Source organism: Chelonia mydas, chromosome 3, assembly GCF_015237465.2.
Source record: "Chelonia mydas isolate rCheMyd1 chromosome 3, rCheMyd1.pri.v2, whole genome shotgun sequence".
NCBI lineage: Eukaryota > Metazoa > Chordata > Testudines > Cheloniidae > Chelonia > Chelonia mydas.
In genome coordinates this window covers 97,990,936-98,015,619 of record NC_057851.1, presented here as the reverse complement: position 1 = coordinate 98,015,619, position 24,684 = coordinate 97,990,936, and the positions used below count along the sequence as shown (strand labels likewise).

The 24,684-nt window shown below is 41.6% G+C and overlaps 2 protein-coding genes across 2 annotated transcripts; both read left to right on the top strand.

The window, feature by feature from the left end:
* The first annotated feature begins 7,245 nt into the window (after nt 1–7,245).
* On the top strand, nt 7,246–8,724 carry LOC102941723 (trace amine-associated receptor 4-like). The gene has a single exon (XM_007062246.3). The coding sequence runs from the start codon at nt 7,681–7,683 to the stop codon at nt 8,722–8,724; it is 1,044 nt and encodes a 347-aa protein (XP_007062308.2). The 5' UTR covers nt 7,246–7,680.
* A 12,833-nt stretch (nt 8,725–21,557) lies between these two features.
* LOC102944752 (trace amine-associated receptor 4-like) lies at nt 21,558–22,719 on the top strand. Its single transcript, XM_007062259.4, has one exon. It carries the CDS (start codon nt 21,676–21,678, stop codon nt 22,717–22,719), a length of 1,044 nt encoding a protein of 347 aa, XP_007062321.2. The 5' UTR covers nt 21,558–21,675.
* The last annotated feature ends 1,965 nt before the right edge of the window (nt 22,720–24,684 follow it).

Here is a 24,684-nt window from a genome sequence, read left to right as displayed (position 1 = left end):
CAGGAAAAATAGAAAAACTGAAAGTGCAGGAATTATTTCCTCCAACCATCAAAATCACAGTTAACTGGTTTGAGAGGGGATTGAATAAACCTTACACTTTTACGCCAGCAACAGGGGAGAGAAAAAGTCACATGATGGAGTCATCTGGAGGTGACATCAACTTCTCTGGATTCCCCACTGGAAGAAGTACTGATAGTATATCAAACCCGAGTGCATTAGGCAAGCTGTTGTGCTAGATAGAGTCTTTTTGTTGCCTTTGGGCAGAAACCAAAAATTCTATCCTCATCCTCCTGTCCACTCCATCCATCAGTAGAAAGTAAAAATATTACCCCCATCACATACCTGGAGGTTGCTTATAGTGTGAGCAAGCAGACAAAACTTCAAATAAGCAAAAGAATGCATTGGACACAGTGTCCGAGTGATCAGGCGCGGTATACAGTGGGCCACAATGAAGCATAGAACTGAACCAAATCGAAAGACATCTGTGAAAAATTATGAAAAAAAATCTGTTGATATATGTTGTCACTGTTTGGATGCTGGAGGTTACCCTGGGAATTTGTTCATAGATGATTTTATCTCACTCAAAGTGAGAATAGGACTCTATATATAATTTAAAATATATTCTTCAGATCCTTTGGGTTATTTCATCCTTCCCCACTGAGAAGAAACAGGAATCACAGTTACCTACTCATTGCCTCCAGCCTTGAACTCTGAACTACCAGCACTGCCTTCTTAATAACCTTGAGCTTTCTTCTCTGGGACCATTTCCTCGCCTTCATAGACGCTATTTGTGGGCATTTGAGAAGTAGCCCAAGAATGGTGTAGTGGTAGAGCAGGAAGCTTCCCCCACAAGCTGGTAAAGTTCTGCAGACTCTATTGCACACTCTATCTTTGCAGCAGCCCTGAAAGGACATGGATATAGCATCACAACACTTTAAATACTGGCGTCACTGTGCTGAGGGAGGAAATGGGCCAGTTGTCATTAAAACCCATGGGCTAGATCCTCAATTTTTTTTATGTAATGGATGAGCCTAGCTACATTATTTCTTTATTTCAGGAGCTCTGTGAACAGTGCTTTGGGCTGGAATTTTTGACATAATGGCAGTGGCAGATTTAGAATTAGTGGGTCCCTGTGCGCAGCTTCATTTTTGCCCCCCCTCACCCCCTTTTCAGGACCCAGCCAAGAAAAAGAACATTCTCTTATAGCTCTCCCCCGTTTGTCATTTTTACTTCATCCTCCTCCTATATATAAGTAATGGGAGGACTGTGGGGGGCAGGCTCTGGGCTGGGTCAGGGGGTCACACACCCTTCTTTCAGCGACTCCTAGGTGGAGGAGGCAGGGGGCTCTGTGCGCCGCTTCCTGCAGGCGCTGCCCCTGCAGCTCCCATTGGCCTTTGTTCCCAGCCAATGAGAGCTGCAGAGTCGGCACTTGGGGCGGGGCAGCATGCAGAGACACCCCCCTCCCAGGGGCCACAGGGATATGTTGGCCGCTTCCGGGAGTGAAGCGGCGTGGAGGGAGGGAGGCAGAGCAGGCAGGGAGCCACCTTAGCTCTGCTAGTGGCACGTCTCTGCACACCTCTTGGAGGGAGGGGGGCAGCGGGTCTCCGTACGCTGCTCGGGGTGGGGGCAGCATGCAGAGCCACCTCCACCCCGCCACCAGAGGTGCACAGAGATTTGCCAGCAGCCAGCCACTTCCAGGAGCAGCGTGGGGCCACCAGCCACGGCTTTCAGGCAGCCTGCCTGAGCCCTGCTGCGCCGCCAACTGGGACTTGGGGGCAGGTTGTCAGATACTTGTCCTGCATTTTGGGAGCCCCTCTGTTGTTAGGGGCCCCATGCCACTGCACAGTTTGTTTCATGGTAAATCTGGTCCTGCATATTGGCACTGACATTACTAAGCAAAGTTGGCCTGCAATTGCTGTTATCTCCTGATATCATCTGAATTGTTAATTACACAAGTTGCAGTTTTTTTCCTAGGCTAATCAGGTTTTCATGTGTTCCAGTTGTGTTTTTTATTATGCACAGTAGCCTTAATTTGGCAGCTGTAGAGTTGTTAGGTCAATATGTGATTTTAAAAAATGAAAATACACTTATCCAATCAATGCTGGGTATGTAGGTAGGTGTTTACAGTCAAATGTTTTCCCCATTTGTCTAGGTGGCACAGGCAGATCAACAGCGCATGACTGCATTGTGTAGGAGTGTCCACCATTCATGTAGAGGGTGGCATTTCCTGCCAAATCATTCATTTCCCTCCTTTCCATCATTGTCTGGTATCAGGTTGATAGTGTCAGGAACTCAGCTGCCTCCGGGCTTGCTCGCCTAGCAACCCAATAAACTCTCACTAAGTGACTGTGCTCCCCAGCTGGTCAGCAGGAACAACAGATCACCATTTTAACCCTGGAGTAACAGCAGCACAGTGATGGCTGAGTGTGTTCCATGCCTGTAGCTGTGTCAGACTTGCTTCTTGTCCAGCCCTTGCACCAACCTCTGCCGGCTTCTGCGTCAGTTCTCGTCCCTATCTACCTATGAACTTCTGATCCCTGGCTTGTCTCCTGACCAGGCCTCCAGTTCCGTCCTCTAATTCTGTTCCAAACACTAGGCCGGACCCCTGCTCTGACCACTAGGTCGCACCACCTGCACTTCAGTGTATGCCAGATATTCTTTTGAATTACTACTTTGGATCACAAGCATTTCCCACCCCCACCCCCCAACTCCCCGTTGGTGTAAATAAATCCACCACAGAAATAGTCTTAGTCATACACAATCCTGACACACAAAAATAATTGTTCATAACCTTCTATGTGTGCCCAACGCATCAGCATATTTCTTCTATGAGCCATGTTGTGCCTGATAGTCTGATGACCTCTATGTGTCGTGTCCTGAAATCATGTTTAGCAATGAGGTATTATGATTTAACTCTGGCTCTGAAATGGACATTTCCTCTAAAGAGGATCATTCAGGTTTCCTCTTATTTATGGCTGGCACATGTTATTGCATAGTTTTTATTTGGTGATCCATATATCTGCTGTACATGTTCTGGGCTGCTTGACCACATTGTGAAGAGCAGCCATTTTCACCCTCCAAGAATTGCCATCTCTGCCCTGGTTACTCCCTTTGTCATTTAGCCAGAAGCTATATGCTCAGAAGCTCACACTTCTGCTTAATACAACATTTCTCCCACCCTACTGCTCCCCCATTAATAATAATATTAGTATTAATAACTTTGGTTTAAAAATTTGGAATCACCCTAAAACCTAATGTGACCCAAAATCTTGAGTTATTTTGGGCCAGTTCTCAAAGCCCTTCGGAGCCTTTTGTCACTGTTGGCCTGCTGACACCTCTCCTCTGTATTGCTCCTACTTCCAGTCTTCGATAACAGCAGATTTGGAGATTTCTCCCTTACTTTCCTCCCTTGGTTATGTAATGTAAAGGCTAAGATATGTTCTGCCCATTTTTACTTGCGTTTATCTGTGGAACCTAGAGATCTCTCAGACAGGTTAGGGTCCCATCAACACTAGAAAATAAGGGGTTCCCCCATGGAAAATATCAGTGAAAGTGAAAAATCATTCATTTTGGTTGGAAAATGCTTGTGGTTTTTTGCCACTCTAACGCCTCCTGGGAGTGCTAGTTCAAGTGCCTCAGGCCCCATTCTCCTCTATAGGCTGCGCTCCCTGGTTGGACTGTATCTTCTGTGATGTGCCACAGTCTCCCCTCTGGCTGCGTGGCGGTTAAATAGCATGAGAGTTCCATCGCCATGGTCCATTATGGGAGATGAAGTCTGGCTGTGGAGAATTGGAGTGGCGTGTGGAGAGAGGAGAACCGGAGTGTCAGGCACTGGAATTACAATTCCCATGAGGCACTGTGGCAGCATTTCAGAACTGAAATATTTTGGCTTGTGGCCATTCAGTTTTTAGATGAGAAATTGAAAATTTCCACTGAAAACAGACACTTATTGCACACCCAAACACACACACACACACATACACAAAAGTGTTTAGCCAAAACCCCAGTTTTCTAATAAAAAACAGTTTTGACAGAACATTTTCAACCAGCCCTACTGAGCAGAGTAAATGACAGTCTGTGTCCCATAAACTTTCTAAGGTAAAAGACCTTCTATGGCTTTATATTTAACATATTAAAGCAGAGGCAAAGTTCATCCTCCCATTTCCAATAGGGCTGTGAACCAAATCAAATAATTTCCTCACTGGGTTGTTTGAGCATAATTTTTTTCAGTTGCAGCAGCAGAATGAAGAGTCACAGAATAAATCTGCCAAGGGAAAGACACGATAGGAGACTTGTGAACTCCTCAGAGACAGCTACAGGGTCTTCTCTGCTGTATATATACTAGCAGCGACCCAGTTAATCTAATAAAAAAAGAGGAAAAAATTCAAATGCATTTTTATTGAGTTTTGTCACAAAAGAGTCATATGGAGAAAAAATAATCAAATGAGCTTTGCAATTTAATAAGAAAAAGAAGATTTATACACACTTTAAGGTAAGCTGTAAAATTATTCATTGTTTGAATCAGAAGATTTTTCTAACTGAAATAATACACTAGAAACAAAAGCAAAAATCACAGCCAAAAATGTTTTCAGTGAAGAGATGAACTATGGTGAGAGGTCAGGTAAAACATCTTCTACTCCAATGTAATGATGTAACCAACTGCATTTTGTAAAATACTAGAGGAACTGCAATTTATTTGATTTTCCAGTCTTAATAGTGGAATTACTGTATGACAAAGAGTTTCCTAATTATTCTTTCAGAGGAAATGTTTGTCTCTGTATCATAAAAATAATTTGAACCACTATGTAAAATAAAGAAGTCAACTGAATCTGAAAAGGTCTGGCAAGATCATTCAGAAAATGACTAGAGAAGGACAGCTGGATCATCTTCAAGAACTTATGCTACGCCAGTGACAGATAGATCATCAGTAAATGGTGTTAATGAGCTGATAATTACCAATGTGAGGACTGCAGGGCTGGGCTAGAAATGCTGTTTTTCATGAGTCTCTTATTGAGGACACACACTGTGCTATTTCTTATGCATGTTAATGTCATATATCCTTTCGAAGTACTAAAGCACAATAATACACTAATATAAAATCCTTTCCTGCAAATACTCTTATTCACTTGTGGATAGACTTATTGATTTCAGTGGTGCTGCTTGTGGGAGAAAAGTTATACACATGCTTCTATGCTTGTAGGAATACAATTTACTAGACATAATGTCCAATATTGCTTCCATCAAAGTCACTGTTAAAGCGCTCAATGAATTTAATGGGGTAAGGATAGAGCCTAAAATAAATCTGATATTTTCTAAATCTTTGGTGTCAAAAGTAGAGAGAAGAAAGACTACACAAAATTAAGCATATATACAGCATAATTGGCTTTGCTTTCATATTAGAGGATTATTTATATAAGATAAAGAACCCTACTATAATAACTCTACATTTTATATCAGCCTGGCATACCTGTTTTAAACCTGTAATATGTTTATAATGGTAAATGTTCATATTCTTATCATGCAGTGGAGTTTCCAAAGGATTTTAGAAAAGTATGCCAGAAAGCTTTCATGTACTCTGTTGTACAGAAATAGCTTTATATGAACCTGAAAGCTGGGAAAAAGAAAAGAAAAACAGGAATAGGTGAGGGACAAATAAAGGGGATAGATAAGACAGGAGAAGGGATATAAACCTATAGAATTGAAAGGAGGAAGAAATGGGGCTTGCAGAGGGGATAGTTGATTTGATTAAAATCTGTATTCTATTGAAGAATGAGCCCCTGAAGTGTACATAATCTAAGTATCTAATTAAATTTGGGGAACTTGTAGCATGAGAAAACCCCAAAACTTGAGTCTTCTGGTTTATGATGTTGCTATTGTTGGCATTCCTGGGGAAATACAATTCCTTAGGTTACTACTGTGAAATAATGTTAATTAAACTCCCAAAACCTAATAACATATACATAGCGTGTGTGTACATTTATGTATATGTGCGTATGCATGCACACACTAGCATATACGATGTACCTTCTCAAGCCATAGTGGCCACCTTCAAACTCCATCACTTTTATTCTATTAGAGTAGAACCTTAGACTTATGAACACCCGAGTTACGAACTGACCAGTCAACTATACACCTCATTTGGAACCATTAGTATGCAATCTGATACTAGAGAGGGGGAAAAAAGCAAATACTATACAGTACAGTACTGTGTTAAACCTAAACTCCTAAAAAATAAAGGGAAGTTTTAAAATAGGGATCTGACAAGGTAAAGAAACGGTTTTAGTGTTTGTTTCATATAAAAAAAGAAGGTTAAAAGCAGCATTTTTCTTCATAGTAAAGTTTCAAAGCTGTATTAAATCAATGTTCAGTTGTAAACTTTTGAAAGAACAACCATAATGTTTTGCTCTGAGCTACAAACATCTCAGAGTTACGAACAACCTCTGTTCCTAAAGTGTCCGTTAACCGAGATTCTACTGTATACACTAGGAATTGTGTAGTAGTTTTCTGGCATAAGGAGTAGCATGTAGATGAGAGTGTGCAGACTGTAATGTGACAAATATGGTTTCTTCCTCTTACACATGTATATTTGTAATAGTAAATACTGGTTAAATAAAAACAGAGTATTAAATAACAATTATCCATAATAAACAGTTAGCTAAACTGGTGGTTTTTTACCTTTTTTCAAATCTTTCAGTGCTTTGAGGCACAGATTGTTCAGCACACCCGAATGACGCCTCAGCACTATGCGATTATATTTCTCTTAATCCTAGCCACGTATGTGTTGAGGGTATGCACCTCAGTGGATTAATATTACAAAGAGAAACTTGTCTGCAAGTATTCACTCAGTGACTTATTGGCAAGGATGCTAAATAAGGAAGGCGTCAGTGATTTTTCACTCTTTTACCTTGAGGTCTGGGCACCTTGACAAAGTGTTGCACGTTAAAATCATAGAATATAAGGGCTGGAAGGGACCTCAGAAGGTCATGCAGTTCAACCCCCTACTCAAAGCAGAACCAATCCCCAATTTTTGGCCCACATCCCTAAATGGCCCCCTCAAGGATTGAACTCACAACCCTGGGTTCAGCAGGCCAGTGCTCAAACCACTGAACTATGCCTGCCTGCTCTTTATAGCATCAACCATTTTGGGATCTCTGATGCTGTAATGTCTCTCGTGAAAGTATGGTCAGTACTTTCAGGAACAAAGATCTCCAAGAAGAGCTGTGCAAATCAGGTGAGTATCACGTGTTTGAGGCTTTCATTTTGCAAACCTCTCATCATAGTGCTTATAGTGTTGAATGTAAACTCCTTAGCAAAAATATCCAATATTACTTAGAGTTTTTGAGCACCTTAAGATTCAAAAGCATTTAGGAAATGCTTCAGCCTATTTATTTTTATTTTATTTTAATTTTTTTGGTTATCATTGGGCCAAATTCTGCTATCTCTTATATTGGTGTAAGTCTGGAATAACTCCTCTAAAGTAAATGGGAATTGTTCTGAATTGATGTTTTTGCAACTGAGAGTAGAATTAGGGCCATTATTTGTAAGTGTTATTCAACTAATGTGAAACACAGGTCTGCAGATGTTGCTGCTGTTCATGTCACTTTGTTTATTTTTTCTTTTTCCCCAGGACTAGCTGTATTGTAATACTTTGGAAAAAGTTACTGTCATTGATCCCAAATCATGAATTCATCCCCCCTCTGGAGTCCACAGAATGTGCAGTATTGCTTTGACTTTGTTAACAATTCATGTCCTAGAAATGTAAGGTCTACAATCAGTCTTTGGGCTATGTACAGCTTCATGGTGGGAGCAATAGTGCTCACAATGGGTGGAAATATGCTTGTGATCATTTCCATCGCTCATTTCAAACAGCTTCACTCTCCAACCAACTTCCTGATCTGCTCCATGGCAACTACAGACTTTTTGCTTAGTTTCATGGTTATGCCCTACAGTATGATCAGGTCTGTTGAGTCATGCTGGTATTTTGGAGACCTCTTCTGCAAACTCCATACTTGTTGTGATATAATGCTCTGTACCACCTCTATTTTCCATCTGTGTTTTATCTCTGTTGACCGTTACTATGCGGTATGTGACCCACTGCATTATGTTACCAAAATAACTGTCCCTGTGATAGGACTGTTTTTACTAATTAGCTGGTCTGTCCCATTCTTATTGGCTTTTGGCCTAGTTTTCTCAGAGTTGAATATTGATGGCATTGAAGAATATGCGGCTTCCATTGATTGTAGTGATTTCTGTGCCTTCATATTTAACAAGCTTTGGGGAGTGCTGGGTTCTCTTATAGCCTTCTTTTTCCCAGGCACAGTGATGGTGGGGATTTATGTGCACATTTTTACTGTGGCAAGAAAACATGCAAGACAAATGGATAACATCCCAAGTACAATAAAATATGCCTCTGCAATGACAAACAAAATCTCCACAAAAAAAGAGAACAAAGCAACTAAAACTTTAAGTATAGTCATGGGGGTGTTTCTGTTTTGCTGGCTGCCTTTCTTTATTCTTACGATAGCTGATCCTTTTATTAACTTCTCAACACCTGAAGACTTGTACAATGCCTTCCTCTGGCTGGGCTACTTCAATTCTACTTGTAATCCAATCATTTATGGTTTATTTTATTCTTGGTTTCGCAAAGCATTTAAAATGATTGTGACTGGTACAATCTTCAGACCAGATTCCTCTATTCTTACTTTATTTCCTGCAAATACGTAGTTAGCCAGGTAGTTAGCAGCTGCCCACCACTGCTCTATAGGTAAACTATACAGTACATTCTATCCAGCTATTTTCCAGTGATCATTTTGACAGCTTCACTACAATATTATTTCTCTCCAAGTACCACTTTGAGCCTCCAAGTGCACTGTTTTAGCATTAATTTGTTATCTAGTTGCCCATGTTTGAAAATAGATGCCACCCTTACTCTAGTTCTCAGCATGAATAAGGGTAACAGAACTAAGCCCAAAATCTTTTCTCTGGCTGAAAAACTGATCTTTATCTACATACAAGCTACCCAAGCCAGTCTCATGCACGCCAATGAATGTGTAATTAAGTCTCTAGCGGAAAAGTGTTCTGAATGTTCACTGATTCAGTGTTTGGTTTGCGTTGTAGCTGCTGAACAATCACCTCTGTCTCCATGCATTACCAAAGTAGCCGAGATCAGCTGAGAACTGTATGAGTCCCAAAAAAGATGTGTGGGCTCGGAGGATGCCATGGGATGCTGTGAAAGGCCAAAATTATCACTGGGTTCAAAAAAAGAACTAGATATGTTCCTGGGGGGACAGGTCCATCAATGGCTATTAGCCAGGATGGGCAAGGATGCATCCCGATGCTCTGCGTGTCCCTAGCCTCTGGCTCCTGTCGGCGGGACAAAGGATATCTCTTGTGGTGATGGGCTAGCGCTATTTCATATTTGTCACATTTGTCACATTAATTTTGTACTGCTTATGAAATTATGTACCTTCATCCAGAGACAACAATGATAAGATAAAGTTTAAAAACTGGGAATAAATAAAAAACTGATAAAATGTCTTGTATTTAAGGCCCTACTTAATTTGCGATAATGCGGAAATTGCAGAACCTGCAATATTAGGCTTCCCCTGCAATTTTATCAGCCACTGGGGGCTGACAGTGGGAGCCTAGGGCTGCTGATAGCCCCACTGTCAGCCCCCAGAGGCTGGTGACGAGGGTTCCCGTTGTCAGCTCCGTGCATGGCAAGGCTCCTGTATCTGCACTCTCCAGAACATCCCCTTCTTTTCCCTGACATGCCCCCTGACCCTGGGAGCCGGGAAGGAATGAAGTGAGTCTGGTTATACTGGCCTTTGCATACTTAGACATGTAGGGCTTGATTAGAGAGAAGAGCCACAGAGAGTTGGCTGTAGCTCCCCAATCTGAAGTTGCCCATCTTCAATGCAAGCTATTTCTGTACAGCAATATTAATGGATTGGACATAATGGATCACCATCCCACCCCGCACTGCACCCTCCCTCTCCTTAGGCCGGGCACTGTGGGGTGGGGGCAGTTGATGCAGGAGGCAGTTGTGCTACCCCTGCCAGCTTTATGCCAATGCAAAATTTCCTTGTTGAAAGGGAACTCTAGGCTGCCAACCTCCATAGGCTCGAAGGCCACTTTGTGCTGCTTCCACTTATGGAGGACAAAGCAGACTGGAGAATCTGGTCTTCTAGTCCTTGTTATTCAGGAACTCTACCATTTTGCCCTTCATGTGCCATGCCACGCAGCATGGTAGCGTCTTCTTTTTTCCCAGATTCAAAGTGACTTTTAAAAATAATTTCAGGGTTTAGTTTATATAGGGGGTGTGATTTGACAGATGCTTAAACAATGTTTTAAAAGACCCTGAACATTGAGCAGGACATCAGACAGAGCTCAGGGGATAGACTTACGGAAGCTGTTTCTGTCTGAGGAACATGAGATTCATGTTCAGTCAGCACCAAAATGCAGCAGAACAGCAAAGGGAATGAGTGAGCTCTGGGGAGAGGATATAATGAGTGTCTCATTAACATGATCTTAAACACCCATAATTAGTGTGACTCTTCTTAGGAACTTTTTGACTAAAGCTGTTTCAGATAGAACTCTTTGTTAAATTTTGGCTCCCAAATAATGGATAGAATGTGTACATTCTTATTATACAGTAAGGCCTTGAGTCCCAAGAATTGCCTGTAAAGGAAAGAGAGTGCTGCATGACAATCTCTCTCCCATATCTTTTGTATTTCCTCTGCTGGTCAGATTTCTGCAGTGTTCCTCTAGCTGGTTGCATCCACAGCTAACAGGCAATGCCAGTGCCCTCATAGGCACCAACTTCCTCTCTCCCACAGGGGGTGCTCGACCCCCCCTCCACCCCAAGCCCTCCCCCACTCCTCCCCTTCCCCCAAACCCCCACCCTCACCCTTCCTCTTCCCATCTCTGCTCCACCCCTGCCCTGCCTCTTCCCCGCCTCTTTCCACCCCCTACCCCAAGCACGCCCCATCCCCACTCCTCCTCCCCCTCCCCATTGCTCCTGAATGCTGGTGAACAGTTGATCGTGGTGGGCGGGAAGCACTGGGAGGGAGGTGGAAGAGTTGATCAACGGGGCCGCCAGCGAGCGAGAAGCGCTGGAGGGAGCAGGGGACGCAGGCTGCCGGTGGATGCTAAGCACCTGCTAATTTTTTTCCATGGGTGCTCCAGCCATGGAGATCCATGGAATCGGAGCCTATGAGTGGACGACTACCTCCTCCACTCCCTGCTTGCAGATTGTTTTTTCAAATAGCACTGTTTAAACATACACAACTAATTATCGACAGAGGGTGTATTGAAAGTGCGGGCAAAAAAATGCCCATGGATGCAATGCACTCACAACTCTCCCCCCGCACACCATTTGCTCAATTAAGTGGATATTTGCATACATAGATCAGGTGACGGCATATCCATGGGCATGATATTGCAAAAACTGTGTAATGCTCGGTTCGGTATTGTGCAGGTGCGTGCACATTTTTGTGGGTGCAGCAGCTGAGTCACTCTTTGAAAAACTGACACAAAATGTGCCATACTGACTGCACTGGAATTCAGTTGCCTCTGTTTACTCAAGCAAATAAAAAATATATATAAGACATGTGTAGTCCAAGTCTCACCTTTTCCAGAACATAATGCACAGCTCCTCTTTTGTGAAAACCTTCTCTCCCTGGTCAGATGGTTTCTTGTCACATGGTCTATAATAAATGAAGTGGGGTCAGGGTGTCGGGGTAGCTCCCTTTGATGGACACTCAGCCAGCCAGTTAGCTGTAAAACCCCTTTGGGGAGCTGTTCTCTACTTGCTTTACCTGTAAAGAGTTAAAAAGTCTTCCAGGTAAAGAAAAAAAAAGTGGGCACCTGACCAAAAGAGCCAATGGGAAGGCTAGAACTTTTTAAAATGGGGAAAGAAACTTTCCCTTTGTCTGTTGTTCTCTCTGGGCTGAAGAGATGGGCAGCAGGAATACTGTGTAAAGTTTGAACCAGATATGAAAACCATCAGATCATATCTAGAACTCCTTTTAACAACCCAAACATGTATGTAAATTATGAATGTTTAGGAAGATGCAATTAGGTTTATTTCTGTTTATTTTTTAAGGCTTGTGGACTCCTCTGTGTTAACTCCAGATGCTTTTGCTTGCTTGTAACCTTTAAGATAACCACCAAGAAAACTATTTTGGATGCTTAATTTTTGGAATTGCTCTTTTAAAATCTAGCAAAACCCTAAGTGCCAGATGTATTTTCTTCCTTTTTGTTTTTAATAAAATTTACCTTTTTTAAGAACAGGATTGGATTTTTGGTGTCCTAAGAGGTTTGTGCATGTCGTTTGATTAGCTGGTAGCAACAGCTCATTTCCTTTGTTTTCTTTCTCAGCTCTTCCCCAGGGGGAGGGTGTGTGTGAAAGGGCTTGAGGGCACCACACAAGAAGGAATTCCCAAGTGCTCCTTCCTGGGTCCAAGGGGGTTTTTTGCATTTGGGTGGTGGCAGCGTTTACCAAGACAAGACAGAGAAAAGCTGTAACCTTGGGAGTTTAATACAAGCCTGGAGTAGCAAGTATTAATTTTTTTTTCTTTATCTGGGGGTCTTTTTAACTCTTTACAGGTAAAGCAAGTAGAGAACAGATACCAAGAGGGATTTTACAGATACCTGGCTGGCTGGGCTCCATCAAAGAGAGCTACCCCTCCCTGCCCCCCCCCACTTCATTTATCACATGGTCAGTAGCTGATGAGGAAGCAGAGAGAGAGAGACAGAAAGAAAATGTGAGGGGGGGGAGAAAACCCCAAATATATAATGGTGAAATGGAGAACTGAAGTTGCTTTGGACAGTTAAGACCTACCTACAGTTTTTAAATTTTCTACCTAAATACAATGGTGATGAACACTTTAGAAATATCATAGATAGATAACATGAAGGATCGCGAGCCTCAAAACCAGGTCCATGGGTCCCCAGCCAGTACGCGGACTGTGGTCACAACCCACCAGCTTATCAAAGCAGTTGAGAAGAGGGCCAGCCAAGGTTTAGCTCACAAAAAGTCCCACCCGAAATGCTCCTAAACTAGGAGAGATATCTTCTGATTGGCTGGGAAGCAATACTTAATCCAGAAAGAGGCACAGTAATTTGTATAAGCAACTAAGGGATTCGCTTGCTGGCTGCTATTACAGACCCTGCCTACCTGCCTGACTCCTAAGCCCTTTCTTCCTGCCTGTTCCTGGTTCCTTTTCTCCTTATCCCTAACCCCCTTCAGCTCCTGGTTCCTGCTTTCCTACTTCTCCATGTCCCCACTCTTATGCCCTATCCCTGACGATGGCTTCAACCCGAGGCTTGACTCCTGACTTTGATGAACCATTGATAAAAGTTCATGATAGGGCCCTCTTATCCTCCGGGCCAGTGGACATAGAAACAGTTCTTCTTGAGGTTGTTATCCAAGAGCACTGAGAGATGCTATAGTTCGATGCCATCCATTCCCTACACTTCCCTCTGATTCTGGGTATTTCTTGGCTGGCCCTCTACAACCCTCTTATCAGCTGGTGTGAACCAAGCTAAATTTCAGCACTTAAGTTCTGTCAAACTACAGTGACTACAAAGATGTCTTTAGAAAAAATCCACAGACACCTTGCCCCTGCACAGGGACTATGATTGCCCAATCAAACTACAACCGGGGAAAACATTCCACTCAGCATATATTTGCCATGTCTGAATGTGAACCTAGCTGCACTGGGCACCTACCTTCAGGAGAACCTACCCAACGGTTTTATTCATAAGTCCAGTTTGCTTTCCAAGGCATCGCTCCTCTTTATTAAAAAGAAAGATGGAAGCCTTGGACCGTATGTGGACCAATGGGCCATGAAGCAGGTCACCATGAAAAACCAAATATTACACTGGCCTAATGACTTGAACCTTAAAACCTCCTGCATCGATAGCCTCATAATGTAATGGGTGCGTCTCCCCGCCAGGATCTGGTCATCCTCATACGATCAGCTTTGGACAATGGGATCCTTCCTGATGAGCAGGAAGCCATAAGTAAGGAACCCCACAGTGTCCAAGATGGGGTAACCTATGTATAAGGACATATATATGTTCCCCTACCAGGCCTGCAAGGCCTGCAACCCTACAAATATATTATGACTCTCACCAGGCAGTTTGGCTGCTTTAAAGCTCAGCTCCTAGTCTCTCATGCCTTCTGGTGGCCTCATATTCAGGCCTCTTTGCAGGCCTATGTGGCCTCTTGCAATGTATGTGCTGACTCCAGTGTGCCACACAATAAACACTTCAGACTTTTGCAATCCCTCAGGATATTTTTGATGCTTCATAAACCTGCACCAGAATGACTGGTCCTTGCTTCTAGCTCAGGCAGAGTTTGAATACAATGGTTTGCGTACAAAGTTTGTGTACAAAGCAGAACACATGTCTATGAGGCAAAGCCCTTTTATTTCAAACTATGGGTTCTCCCCTTAGTTCTACCCAGAGCTACCCATACCTTCCCACAACCCAGCAGCTCTAGACTAGACACAACAGACATGTCACACCCAAGATAACCTAAAAGTTCATCTGGAGGATGCCAAGAACAGCTACAAACCATGTGTGGGTCATCAAAGACAGGAGGGGTCCACACTTTTGGTAAGCCAGAAGGTATGATACTTGAAAAGCCTACAGAAGAACAGGCTGTTTCATAAATTTGGTTATCAATCCCTTGGCCGCTATTGAATTTCCTGGCAAATTAACCCAGTTACCTTTGAACACAAATTACTTCATTCTCTCCAAATACACCCAGTTTTCCATGTATCACTCCTGAAGCCCCACATTCCCTCACCACTCCCAAACACCATCCCACCCTCCGCTGGTGTGTTTTTAAGACCATGGTGAGTATATTGTCCATGAGATCTTCAATGCCAGAATCAGGCAAAGTAGACGCTGGTATCTTGTAGACTGGGAAGGCTACAATCCTGAAGAATGCTCCTGAGAACAGGCGCAAAGATCCAGGCTGCTTACCTGGTAAAAGCTTTCCTCAAAAAACACCATGGAAAACCCAGACCACTGCCCACATATGTGAAGAGGAGGGTGTGATGTAAAAGATTGCAAGCTTTGAACTTCAGTGCTCAGACCATGGCCGCCACCCAGCTCCTCACCTGAACCAGTGGAGAAGTCCAACCAAGCTGTAGCTCACAAAAGCCTTGTCCACAAAGCTCATGACTGGGGGAGTCATCCAGCCCCACTGATTGGCTGGGACACACTACTTAAACCATAAATAGGCCCAGGAAGTTGTCTGAGAAACTGGGTGAATCCATGGATGGCTGCTACTATGGATTCTGTATACTTGCCTGGTTCCTAAGACCTGCTGTCCAACCTAGTTCTTGCCCTCCTTATCCCACTTCTGCATCTGTTCCTGGTTTCTCCTTTCCTGCCTTGGTCCACATCCCTGCTTCTACATCTTACTCCATCTTCGACCCCTGGCTTGACTCCTCACTCTGACTCCAGTTCTGATCTTTGATATGACTCCTGATTCCATTTCTGGATCTGACCTTTGGGTTGGCATCTGACTCTGACCAAGGTTCCAGGCTCCTGATTCTAACTATTAGAACTAACTGTCCATGCATAGTCCCTACAGATAAATAGCTAGACAGGATCATTATTCTGGTGTAGATACATTCATACTTGGAATTGGAAAGAGACCTTGAATTCATTTTATATTAAAACCTAGAAGAATATGAAGATGGTGAAGATGACAAAACAACAAAGACAGATAGATACTATATTAGTAATCTGATGAGCTATCCAATGCCATAAAAACCTTTGATATTCTAGCTATAATCTCTCTCTCTCTCTATCTATCTATTTATCTACATTTTTTTGATGAACACACACAAAAATGTCCAGTGTTTGGATTGACATTGTAGCAACCTTTTTGTCTGGAAGTTTGTAAAGTTATGTAAAATTCACCATTTTTTCTCTATACATTTCTTATACAGGACAGAAGTTTTCATAATGTTGCTAAAACACAACTGGAACACTTCAAAAGCCATTGAAAAAATTGTAAGGCCTTGGCCTTGTAGTTTTTATTAAGAAAGTTTTGTGGAAGGTTTTTTTCCACTCGTGGTAGAGGACCTGGCATCACTTCTGGAGTTCTGCCAGGGAATGTGTGTACCAGTTGAGAAAGATAAGAACTGGCTCCAACTTTAGTGTTATCGCCTCTTAAAGATCCACATAAAAGGTGTGCCTTCCACCTTTGCCATGGCAAACTCTCTGCAGCATCTCCACACTTCCTTTCCCACTTTTGTTTGCTCTGGCACAGTGCACTTGAAAAGCACTTTGGAGGAGCAGAGGGAATGAGAGGCAAGGGAACATCAAGGGAGTGGGAGATGGGTTCTGGTGAAGAAAGGCCATGTGCAATTGAAGACGTGTTAGTGAGGGGACCAAAAGTAGGGAGGAAGAGTGGCAAAGATCTTGTTTAGGGAGCACATAAAGAACCTAGAGCTGCAGGTCAAAGAAGCAGCTATTGTGAGGAGAGTTCTGCCCTCTGATTCTGCTCCGATCACTAGGCCAGATTCCCCCACCACAACTCTCCCTTGGTGATAAATTAATCCACTACAGAAATAGTCGTATTCATACACAATCTCTATACACAAAAAATAACTGTTCATAACCTTCTATGTGTGCTGAACGCATCAGCTTATTTCTTCCATGAGCCATGTTGTGCCTGATAGTCTGACAACATTGTTCGGAAATCATGACTCCTGCTCTGCCCGTCCCAGCAGTGACTGGTGCTGTCTGGAGTTCCAACGATTTTTGTTCAGACAAATGCACTATTCATTAACCTTCCTTATTCTGACATATTATAGCTGAATGATGTAGTAACTCACCAATCCCTGTAGATTTATACAATGCCTGCTTATGGCAAGGATATATCATTTTCACCTGTAAATGCCTGTGTATGGTTTGTATGATCCTCTCACAGCATGAACTGTTCTGGATTGGTGTTTTATATACCCTTCTGGAGTCCACAGATAAACGCAAGAAAAAATCGGCAGCACATATCAGCCTTTCTGTTACATATCCGGATAGAAGAAAATGAAAGAACACCCAAACAATCTAAATGCCTGAGGTATGAATCCTTGGCTGAAAATATCACAAAAACAAGTTTTCTTTTGAGATATGTGTTACTTACTGTTCTGAGTTCTAATTCAGCAGAGCAACTTAAGGATTTATTTAACTCAGTAGAACCGAACCTTGTGTTCAAAGTGAAGTACATGCTTTAGTGCTTTGCTCAGTAGGGATGGTCTCCTGAAGTGAGGCCTTGGATAGAGATAGGGATAAAGTGAGAACAGTTTGCCTTGTGGTATTTCACTACTTGTATGTCTAGTTGTGGCTTGAATTTAGATATGCAGAGACACATGGTGAGAACGATCATTCAAGACCCTTCATAATTTTTAGGGAGTTGAAATGGTCGAAGACCGAGGTGTGGAAGTGGAAAAAGGAGAACGAGACGCTTATAATTTCTAGCATATTTTGCCCATCCCTAAAGGTAACTGACCATCTTTGGATTCCCTTTCTCTTATGAGGCATTCCCCTATATTAGAAGTCATTTAAGTAGTTCCTTTTTTCATTTATCTCGAGACTTAATTATTATAATTTAACATCTACATTGCAATAGAACATAGAGACCTCAGACAGGTTAGGGTCCCATCAGCACTAGAAAATAAGGGTTTTCCCCTATGGAAAATATCAAGGAAAATGAAAAATCATTAATTTTGGCTGGAAAATGTTTGTGGGCTTTTTGCCACTCTAACGCCTCCTGGGGGCTCTAGTTCAAGTGCCTCAGGCCCCATTCTCCTCTATAGGCTGCGCTCCCTGGTTGGCCTGTATCTTCTGTGATGTGTGTACCACAGTCTCCCCTCTGGCTGAGGCGGTTATATAACATGAGAGTGCCATGGTGATGGTGCATTATGGGAGATGAAGTCTGGCTGTAGAAATTGGAATGGAGTGTGTAGAGAGGAGAATTGGAGTGTCAGGCACCGGCAGCATTTCAGAACTGAAATATTTTGGACTTGGGATGAAATATTTTGGCTTGTGGCCATTAACTTTTTGGATGAGAAATTGAAAATTTCCACTGAAAACAGGCATTTATTGCAAAAAATATGTCTTTAGCCAAAAACCCAGTTTTCCAACAAAAAACAGTTTTGACAGATCATTTTCAATCAGCCCTACTTAGCAGAGTAAATGACAGCCCCTGTCCCATAAAGCTTATAAGGTATAATTTAAAAGACCTTCTATGGCTTTATATTTAACATATTTAAGTAGACGCAAAGTTCATCCTCCCAGTTCCAATAGGGCTGTGAACCAAATCAAATAAGCTCCTCACTGGGTTGTTTATGCATAATTTTTTTCAGTTGCAGCAGCAGAATGAAGAGTCACAGAGTAAATCTGCCGAAGAAAAGACACGATAGGAGACTTGTGAACTCACCAGAGACAGCTACAGTTCTTCTCTGCTGTATATATACACTAGCAGCGACCCAGTTAATCTGATAAGAACAGAGGGAACATTTCAAATGCATTTTCATTTAAAATTGCCACAAAGGAGTCTTACAGAGAAAAAAAGCAAACAAACAAGCTTTGTGAGTTAATAAGAAAAAAATTTATACACATTTTACACATAAGCTCCAAAACTGTTCATTGATTTGGATCAGAAGATTTTCTAACTGAAATCAAAGACAAGAAACAAAAGCAAAAATCACAGCCAAAACATTTTCAGTGAAGAGATGAATTATAGAGAAAGATCAGGTAAAAACATCTTTTACGCCTATGTAATGATGTAACCAAGTGCATTTTGTAAAGTACTAGAAGAAATGCAATTTATTTGATTTTCCAATCTCAATAACGGAATGTAATGACAAAAAGTTTTCTCGTGATTCATTTAGAGCAAATGTTTGTCTCTGTATCACAAGAATAACTTGACCCACGATGTAGAATAAGGAAGTCAATTGAATCTTAAAATGTGTGGCAAGATCATTGAGCAACTGTCTAGAGATGATCAGCTGGATCATCTTCAGTAATTTACGCTATTCCAATGACAGATAAAAACATCTGTAAATGGTATTAGTGAGCTGATAATTGTCAATGTGAGGACCACAGGGCTGGCTAGAAATTTTGTTTTTCCTGAGATTGCAGTCTCTGAGAGTTTACTTTTACAAAATCTGTTGCTGAGCAAATGCTGTGCAATTTCTTATGCATGTTAATGTCATATATCCTTTCAAAGTACTAAAGCAAGATAATATACTAAGATCCTTTCCTGAAAACACTCTTATTCCCAGGTGGCTAGACCTATTGATTTCAGTAGTCCTGTTCATTGGAGTAAAGTTATACAGATGCTTAAATGCTTGTAGGAATAAACTTTATTAGACATAAGGTCTAATATTAATTCCATCAAAGTCATTTTTAAAACTCTCAATGACTTTAATGGGGTAAGGATTTGGCTTACAATAGATACAATACTTTCTATATCTTTGGTGTAAAAAGGAGAAAGGAGAAAGATCACAAAATGTTAAGCATACACACATTTTGGGGGCATTCATACTGTAGCATTATTTATATAAGAAACAGAGTATAATGAAGCTATATTTTGGTATCAGCCTGGCATACCTGTTGTAAACCTGCAATATGTTTATAATGGCAAATGTTCATATTTTTATCATGCAATGGAATTTCCAATAGATTTTAGAAAAGTATGTCAGAAAGCTTTCATGTACTCTTTGGTTCAGAAATAGCTTAATGAACCTGACAAGCTGGGAGAAATAAAAGAAAACCAGGAATAGGTGAGGGACAAATAAAGGGGATGATTGACACAGGAGAAGGGATATGGACCTATAGAATTGAAAGGAGGAAGAAATGAGACTTGCAGATGGGGCAGTTTGTTTGATTAAAATCTGTATTCTATTGAAGAATGAGTCCCTGATGTGTACATAATGTAAGCATCTAATTAAATCTGGAGACCTTGTAGCATGAGAAACCCCCAACAACTTGAGTCTTGTGGTTTATGATGTAGCCAGGAACTCTTGTTGGCATTACTGGGGGAATACAATTCCTTATTTTACCACTGTGAAATAATGTTGATTAAACTCCAAAACTCTAAGAACATATAGATAACATGTGTACATCTATATATATATATATGTGCCTGTGCACACACTATCACACATAGTTGCCACCTTCAAACTCCATCACTTTAATTCTATTACAGTAGAACCTCACCGTTACAAACACCAGAGTTACAAATTGCTCAGTCAATCACACACTTCATTTGGAACTAGAAGTACATAATCAGGCAGCAGAGACCGAAAAAAAAAAAAAAGCAAATATTGTACAGTACAGTACTATGTTACACATCAACTATTAAAAACTAAAAGGAAAGATTAAAAAAAAGGATTTGACAAGGTAAGGAAACTGTTTCTGTGCTTCTTTCATTTAAATAAAGAAGGTTAAAAGCAGCATTTTTCTTCTGCATAGTAAAGTTTCAAAGCTGTATTAAGTCAATGTTCAGTTGTAAACTTTTGAAAGAACAACCGTAATTTTTGTTCAGCATTATGAACATTTCAGAGTTACGAACAACCTCCGTTCCCGAGGTGTTCATTAACTCTGAGATTCTACTGTATACACCAAGAATTGTGTAGCAGTTTGCTGGCATAAGGAGTAGCATGCAGATGAGAGTGTGCAGCTTGTAATGTGACAAATATGTTTTTTTCTTCTTATACATGTATATTTGTAATAGTAAATACTGGTTTAAATAAAAAAGTCTTAAATAAGAGCTATCTATAATAAAGGATTAATAAATTTCACTAAATTTGTGTTGTTTTACCTGTTTCTCAAATCTTTCAATGCTTTGAGGCACAGATTGTTTAGCACACCCGAATGACTCCTTAGCACTATGCTGTTATATTTCTCTTAATCCTAGCCAAGTATGTGTTGGGGTAAGCACCTAAGTGGATTAATATTACAAACAGAAACTTGTCTGCTGGTATATACTCAGTGACCCATCAGAAAGATTACTAAAATGAGGAGGCTGTCAATGAGTTTTTGTCACTCTTTTACCTTGAGGTCTGGCCAGCTTCAGAAAGTGCTTCATGTTAAAATCTTTACATCGTCAACCAATTTGGGTTTTCTGATGCTGTAATATCTCTCCTGGAAGTATGGTCAGTACTTTCAGGAATAAAGATCTATGAGGTGATGAGGAGAGCTGTGCAAATCAGGTGAGTGTCATGTGTTTGAGGCTTTTATTTTCCAAACCCCTTATCAAGGTGCTTATAGTGTTGAATATAAACTCCATAGCAAAAATATCCAATATTACTTAGAATTTTTGAGCACCTTAAGATTCACCTTAAGGAAATGGTTCAGCCCATTTTTTTTGTTAGCATAGGGCCAAGTTCCGCTATCTCTTATACTGGTGTAAGTCTGGAGTAACACCTCTGAAGTAAATGGGAATTATTCTGAATTGACATGAATGCAACTGAGAGCAGAATCAGGCCCATTATTTTTAATTTTAGATGTTAATAAACTAATGTGAAACACAGGTCTGCAGATGTTGCTGCTGTTCATGTCACTTTGTTTATTTTTTCTTTTTCCCCAGGACTGGCTGTATTGTAATACTTTGGAAAAAGTTACTGTCATTGATCCCAAATCATGAATTCATCCCCCCTCTGGAGTCCACAGAATGTGCAGTATTGCTTTGACTTTGTTAACAATTCATGTCCTAGAAATGTAAGGTCTACAATCAGTCTTTGGGTTATGTACAGCTTCATGGTGGGAGCAATAGTGCTCACAATGGGTGGAAATATGCTTGTGATCATTTCCATCGCTCATTTCAAACAGCTTCACTCTCCAACCAACTTCCTGATCTGCTCCATGGCAACTACAGACTTTTTGCTTAGTTTCATGGTTATGCCCTACAGCATGATCAGGTCTGTTGAGTCATGCTGGTATTTTGGAGACCTCTTCTGCAAACTCCATACTTGTTGTGATATAATGCTCTGTACCACCTCTATTTTCCATCTGTGTTTTATCTCTGTTGACCGTTACTATGCGGTATGTGACCCACTGCATTATGTCACCAAGATAACTATCCCCATGATAGTACTATTTTTATTAATAAGCTGGTCTGTCCCATTCTTATTTGCCTTTGGCCTAGTTTTCTCAGAGTTGAATACTGAGGGCATTGAAATATATGTTGCTTCAATTGACTGCAGTGGTTTCTGTACACTCATATTTAACAAGCTTTGGGGAGTGCTGGCTTCTCTAATAACCTTCTTTTTCCCAGGCACAGTGATGGTGGGAATTTACGTCCACATATTTACAGTGGCAAGAAAACATGCAAGACAAATTGCTAAAATCCCCAGTGCAATAATATGTGTCTCTGCAACGACAAACAAAATCTTTGCAAAAAAAGAGAACAAAGCAACTAAAACTTTAAGTTTAGTCATGGGGGTGTTTCTGTTTTGTTGGCTGCCTTTCTTTATTCTTACAATAGCTGATCCTTTTATTAACTTCTCAACACCTGAAGACTTGTACAATGCCTTCCTCTGGCTGGGCTACTTCAATTCGACTTGTAATCCAATCATTTATGGTTTATTTTATTCTTGGTTTCGCAAAGCATTTAAAATGATTGTGACTGGTACAATTTTCAGATCAGATTCCTCTACTTTTACTTTGTTTCCCGCATACACTTAATTAACCAGGTGTGGCTTTTATGACTGGATTAGCATTAATAGATGCCTATGCTATTTCTGGAGATCTTTTAGAACAGTTCACATAGTGCCCTATATCTTGACAACATTTACAAGAATCTGCACATGCTTTTGGAGAAACTCTTTTGTAGCATGTAGTAGGTATTGTTTAAGGATTCGCATGCTATTTTACTGAGCTGTCTGTCTGTATGTTAGGAAGTGAGAGAACAGTCTGGCAAATTATACAGTACATTCTATCCAGCTATGTTCCTGTATACACAGTGATCATTTTGACAACTACACTACAATGTAATTTCTGTCCAAGTCCAGTATTTAAGCATTAATTTGTTATCTAGTTGCCCATGCTAAAAAATGGAGTCCCCAGCATTGTAGGCCTGCTATCTCCACCCTTACTCCAATTGAAAGTATCTTTCTCTAATTCTCAGCATGTTTAAGGGTAACAGAACTAAGCCCAAAATGTTTTCTCTGGCTGAATAACTGATCTTTATATACATGCAAGCTATGCAAGCCAGTCTCATATACACCAGTCAATGAGTAATTAAGTCTCTAGCAGAAAAGTGTTCTGAATGTTCATTGATTCAGTGTTCGGTTTGGGTTGTAGCTGCTGAGAAATCACCTCTGTCTCCATGCATTACCAAAGTAGCCGAGATCAGCTGAGAACCTTAGCAGTCCCAGCGAATATGTGGGAGCTCAGAGGATGCCAGGGGATGTTGTGAAAGGCCAAAAGTATGACTGGGTTCAAAAAAAGAACTATATATATTCCTAGGGGTATAGGTCCATCAATGGCTATTAGCCCGGCTGGGCAGGGATGCAATACTATGCTCTGAGGGTCCCTAGACTCTGTTTGCAACAAGATGGGAGTGGACAACAGGGGATGGATCGCTTGATGATTACCTGTTCTGTTCATTCCCTCTGAAGCACCTGAAACTGGCCACTGTTGTCAGATCAGTTACTGGACTAGGTGGACCTTTGGTCTGACCCAGTATGGCTGCTCTTATGAAGTGGTGCATTTTTGAAAGAGGGTAGATGGTGGTGCCTAGGTTTGTTCTCTTGTACAGTCCAATCCAAACTCCACCTCTTTATGCTGGCTCCTGTCAGCAGGACAAAGAAGATCTCTTGTGGTGAAAGGCTAGCGCTAGTTCATATTTGCCATACTAATTTTGTACTGCTTATGAAACTATGTACCTTCATGCAGAGACAACAATGATAAGATGAAGTTTAAACACTGGGAATAAATAAAAAACTGATAAAATGTCTTATATTTAATGCCCTACTTAATTTGTAATAGTGCAGAAATTACAGATCCCGCAATATTAGGCTTCCTCTGCAATTTCGTCCGACACCAGGAGTCCCGGGCTGCTGACAGCTGGGGCTCTCCCTGTCAGCTCCCAGTGGCTGGTGGCTGGGTCTTCCCCTTTCAGCTCCATGCATCGCGGGGCTCCTGGAAGAGCCCCTCTCCAGAACATCCCTTTCTTTCCCTTGCTGCCTCCTAAAATCCCCCCTGACCCTAGAGAGCCGAGAAGGAGAGAAGTGAGCTTGGTTATACTGTTCTTTGTATACTTTACTCCTGAGGGAATTCTGCACCAAAAACTTAAAAATTCTGCACACAATATTTTAAAATTCTGCAAAATTCTACAAATTTTATTTGTCATTAAATAATGTGGAGACTCCAGCATGGCAGTGGGGCGCACATGCCACTGGCTACACGGAAGTGGGAGATAACCCTTCAGCCCCACCCAGGACATGGACTCGACGGTGAGGCTATAACCTGACCCTGAAATAGTGCAAGGGCTGGGCCTGCCACAGAAACACTCCAGTGCCCTGTACCTCTGTGGTAGGCACACCGGGTGTAGGCAGACAGGCAGGATCCAAGTGTGGAGGGGCTTAGTGTAGGGGGATCAAGGTGTGGGGTAATCTGGGTGTGGGCAGCTCAGTGGGGGAGTCCAGG

Coding starts and splice junctions, on each gene's coding strand:
- LOC102941723 (XM_007062246.3), top strand. CDS start 7,681: ATGAATTCATCCCCCCTCTGGAGTCCACAGAATGTGCAGTATTGCTTT.
- LOC102944752 (XM_007062259.4), top strand. CDS start 21,676: ATGAATTCATCCCCCCTCTGGAGTCCACAGAATGTGCAGTATTGCTTT.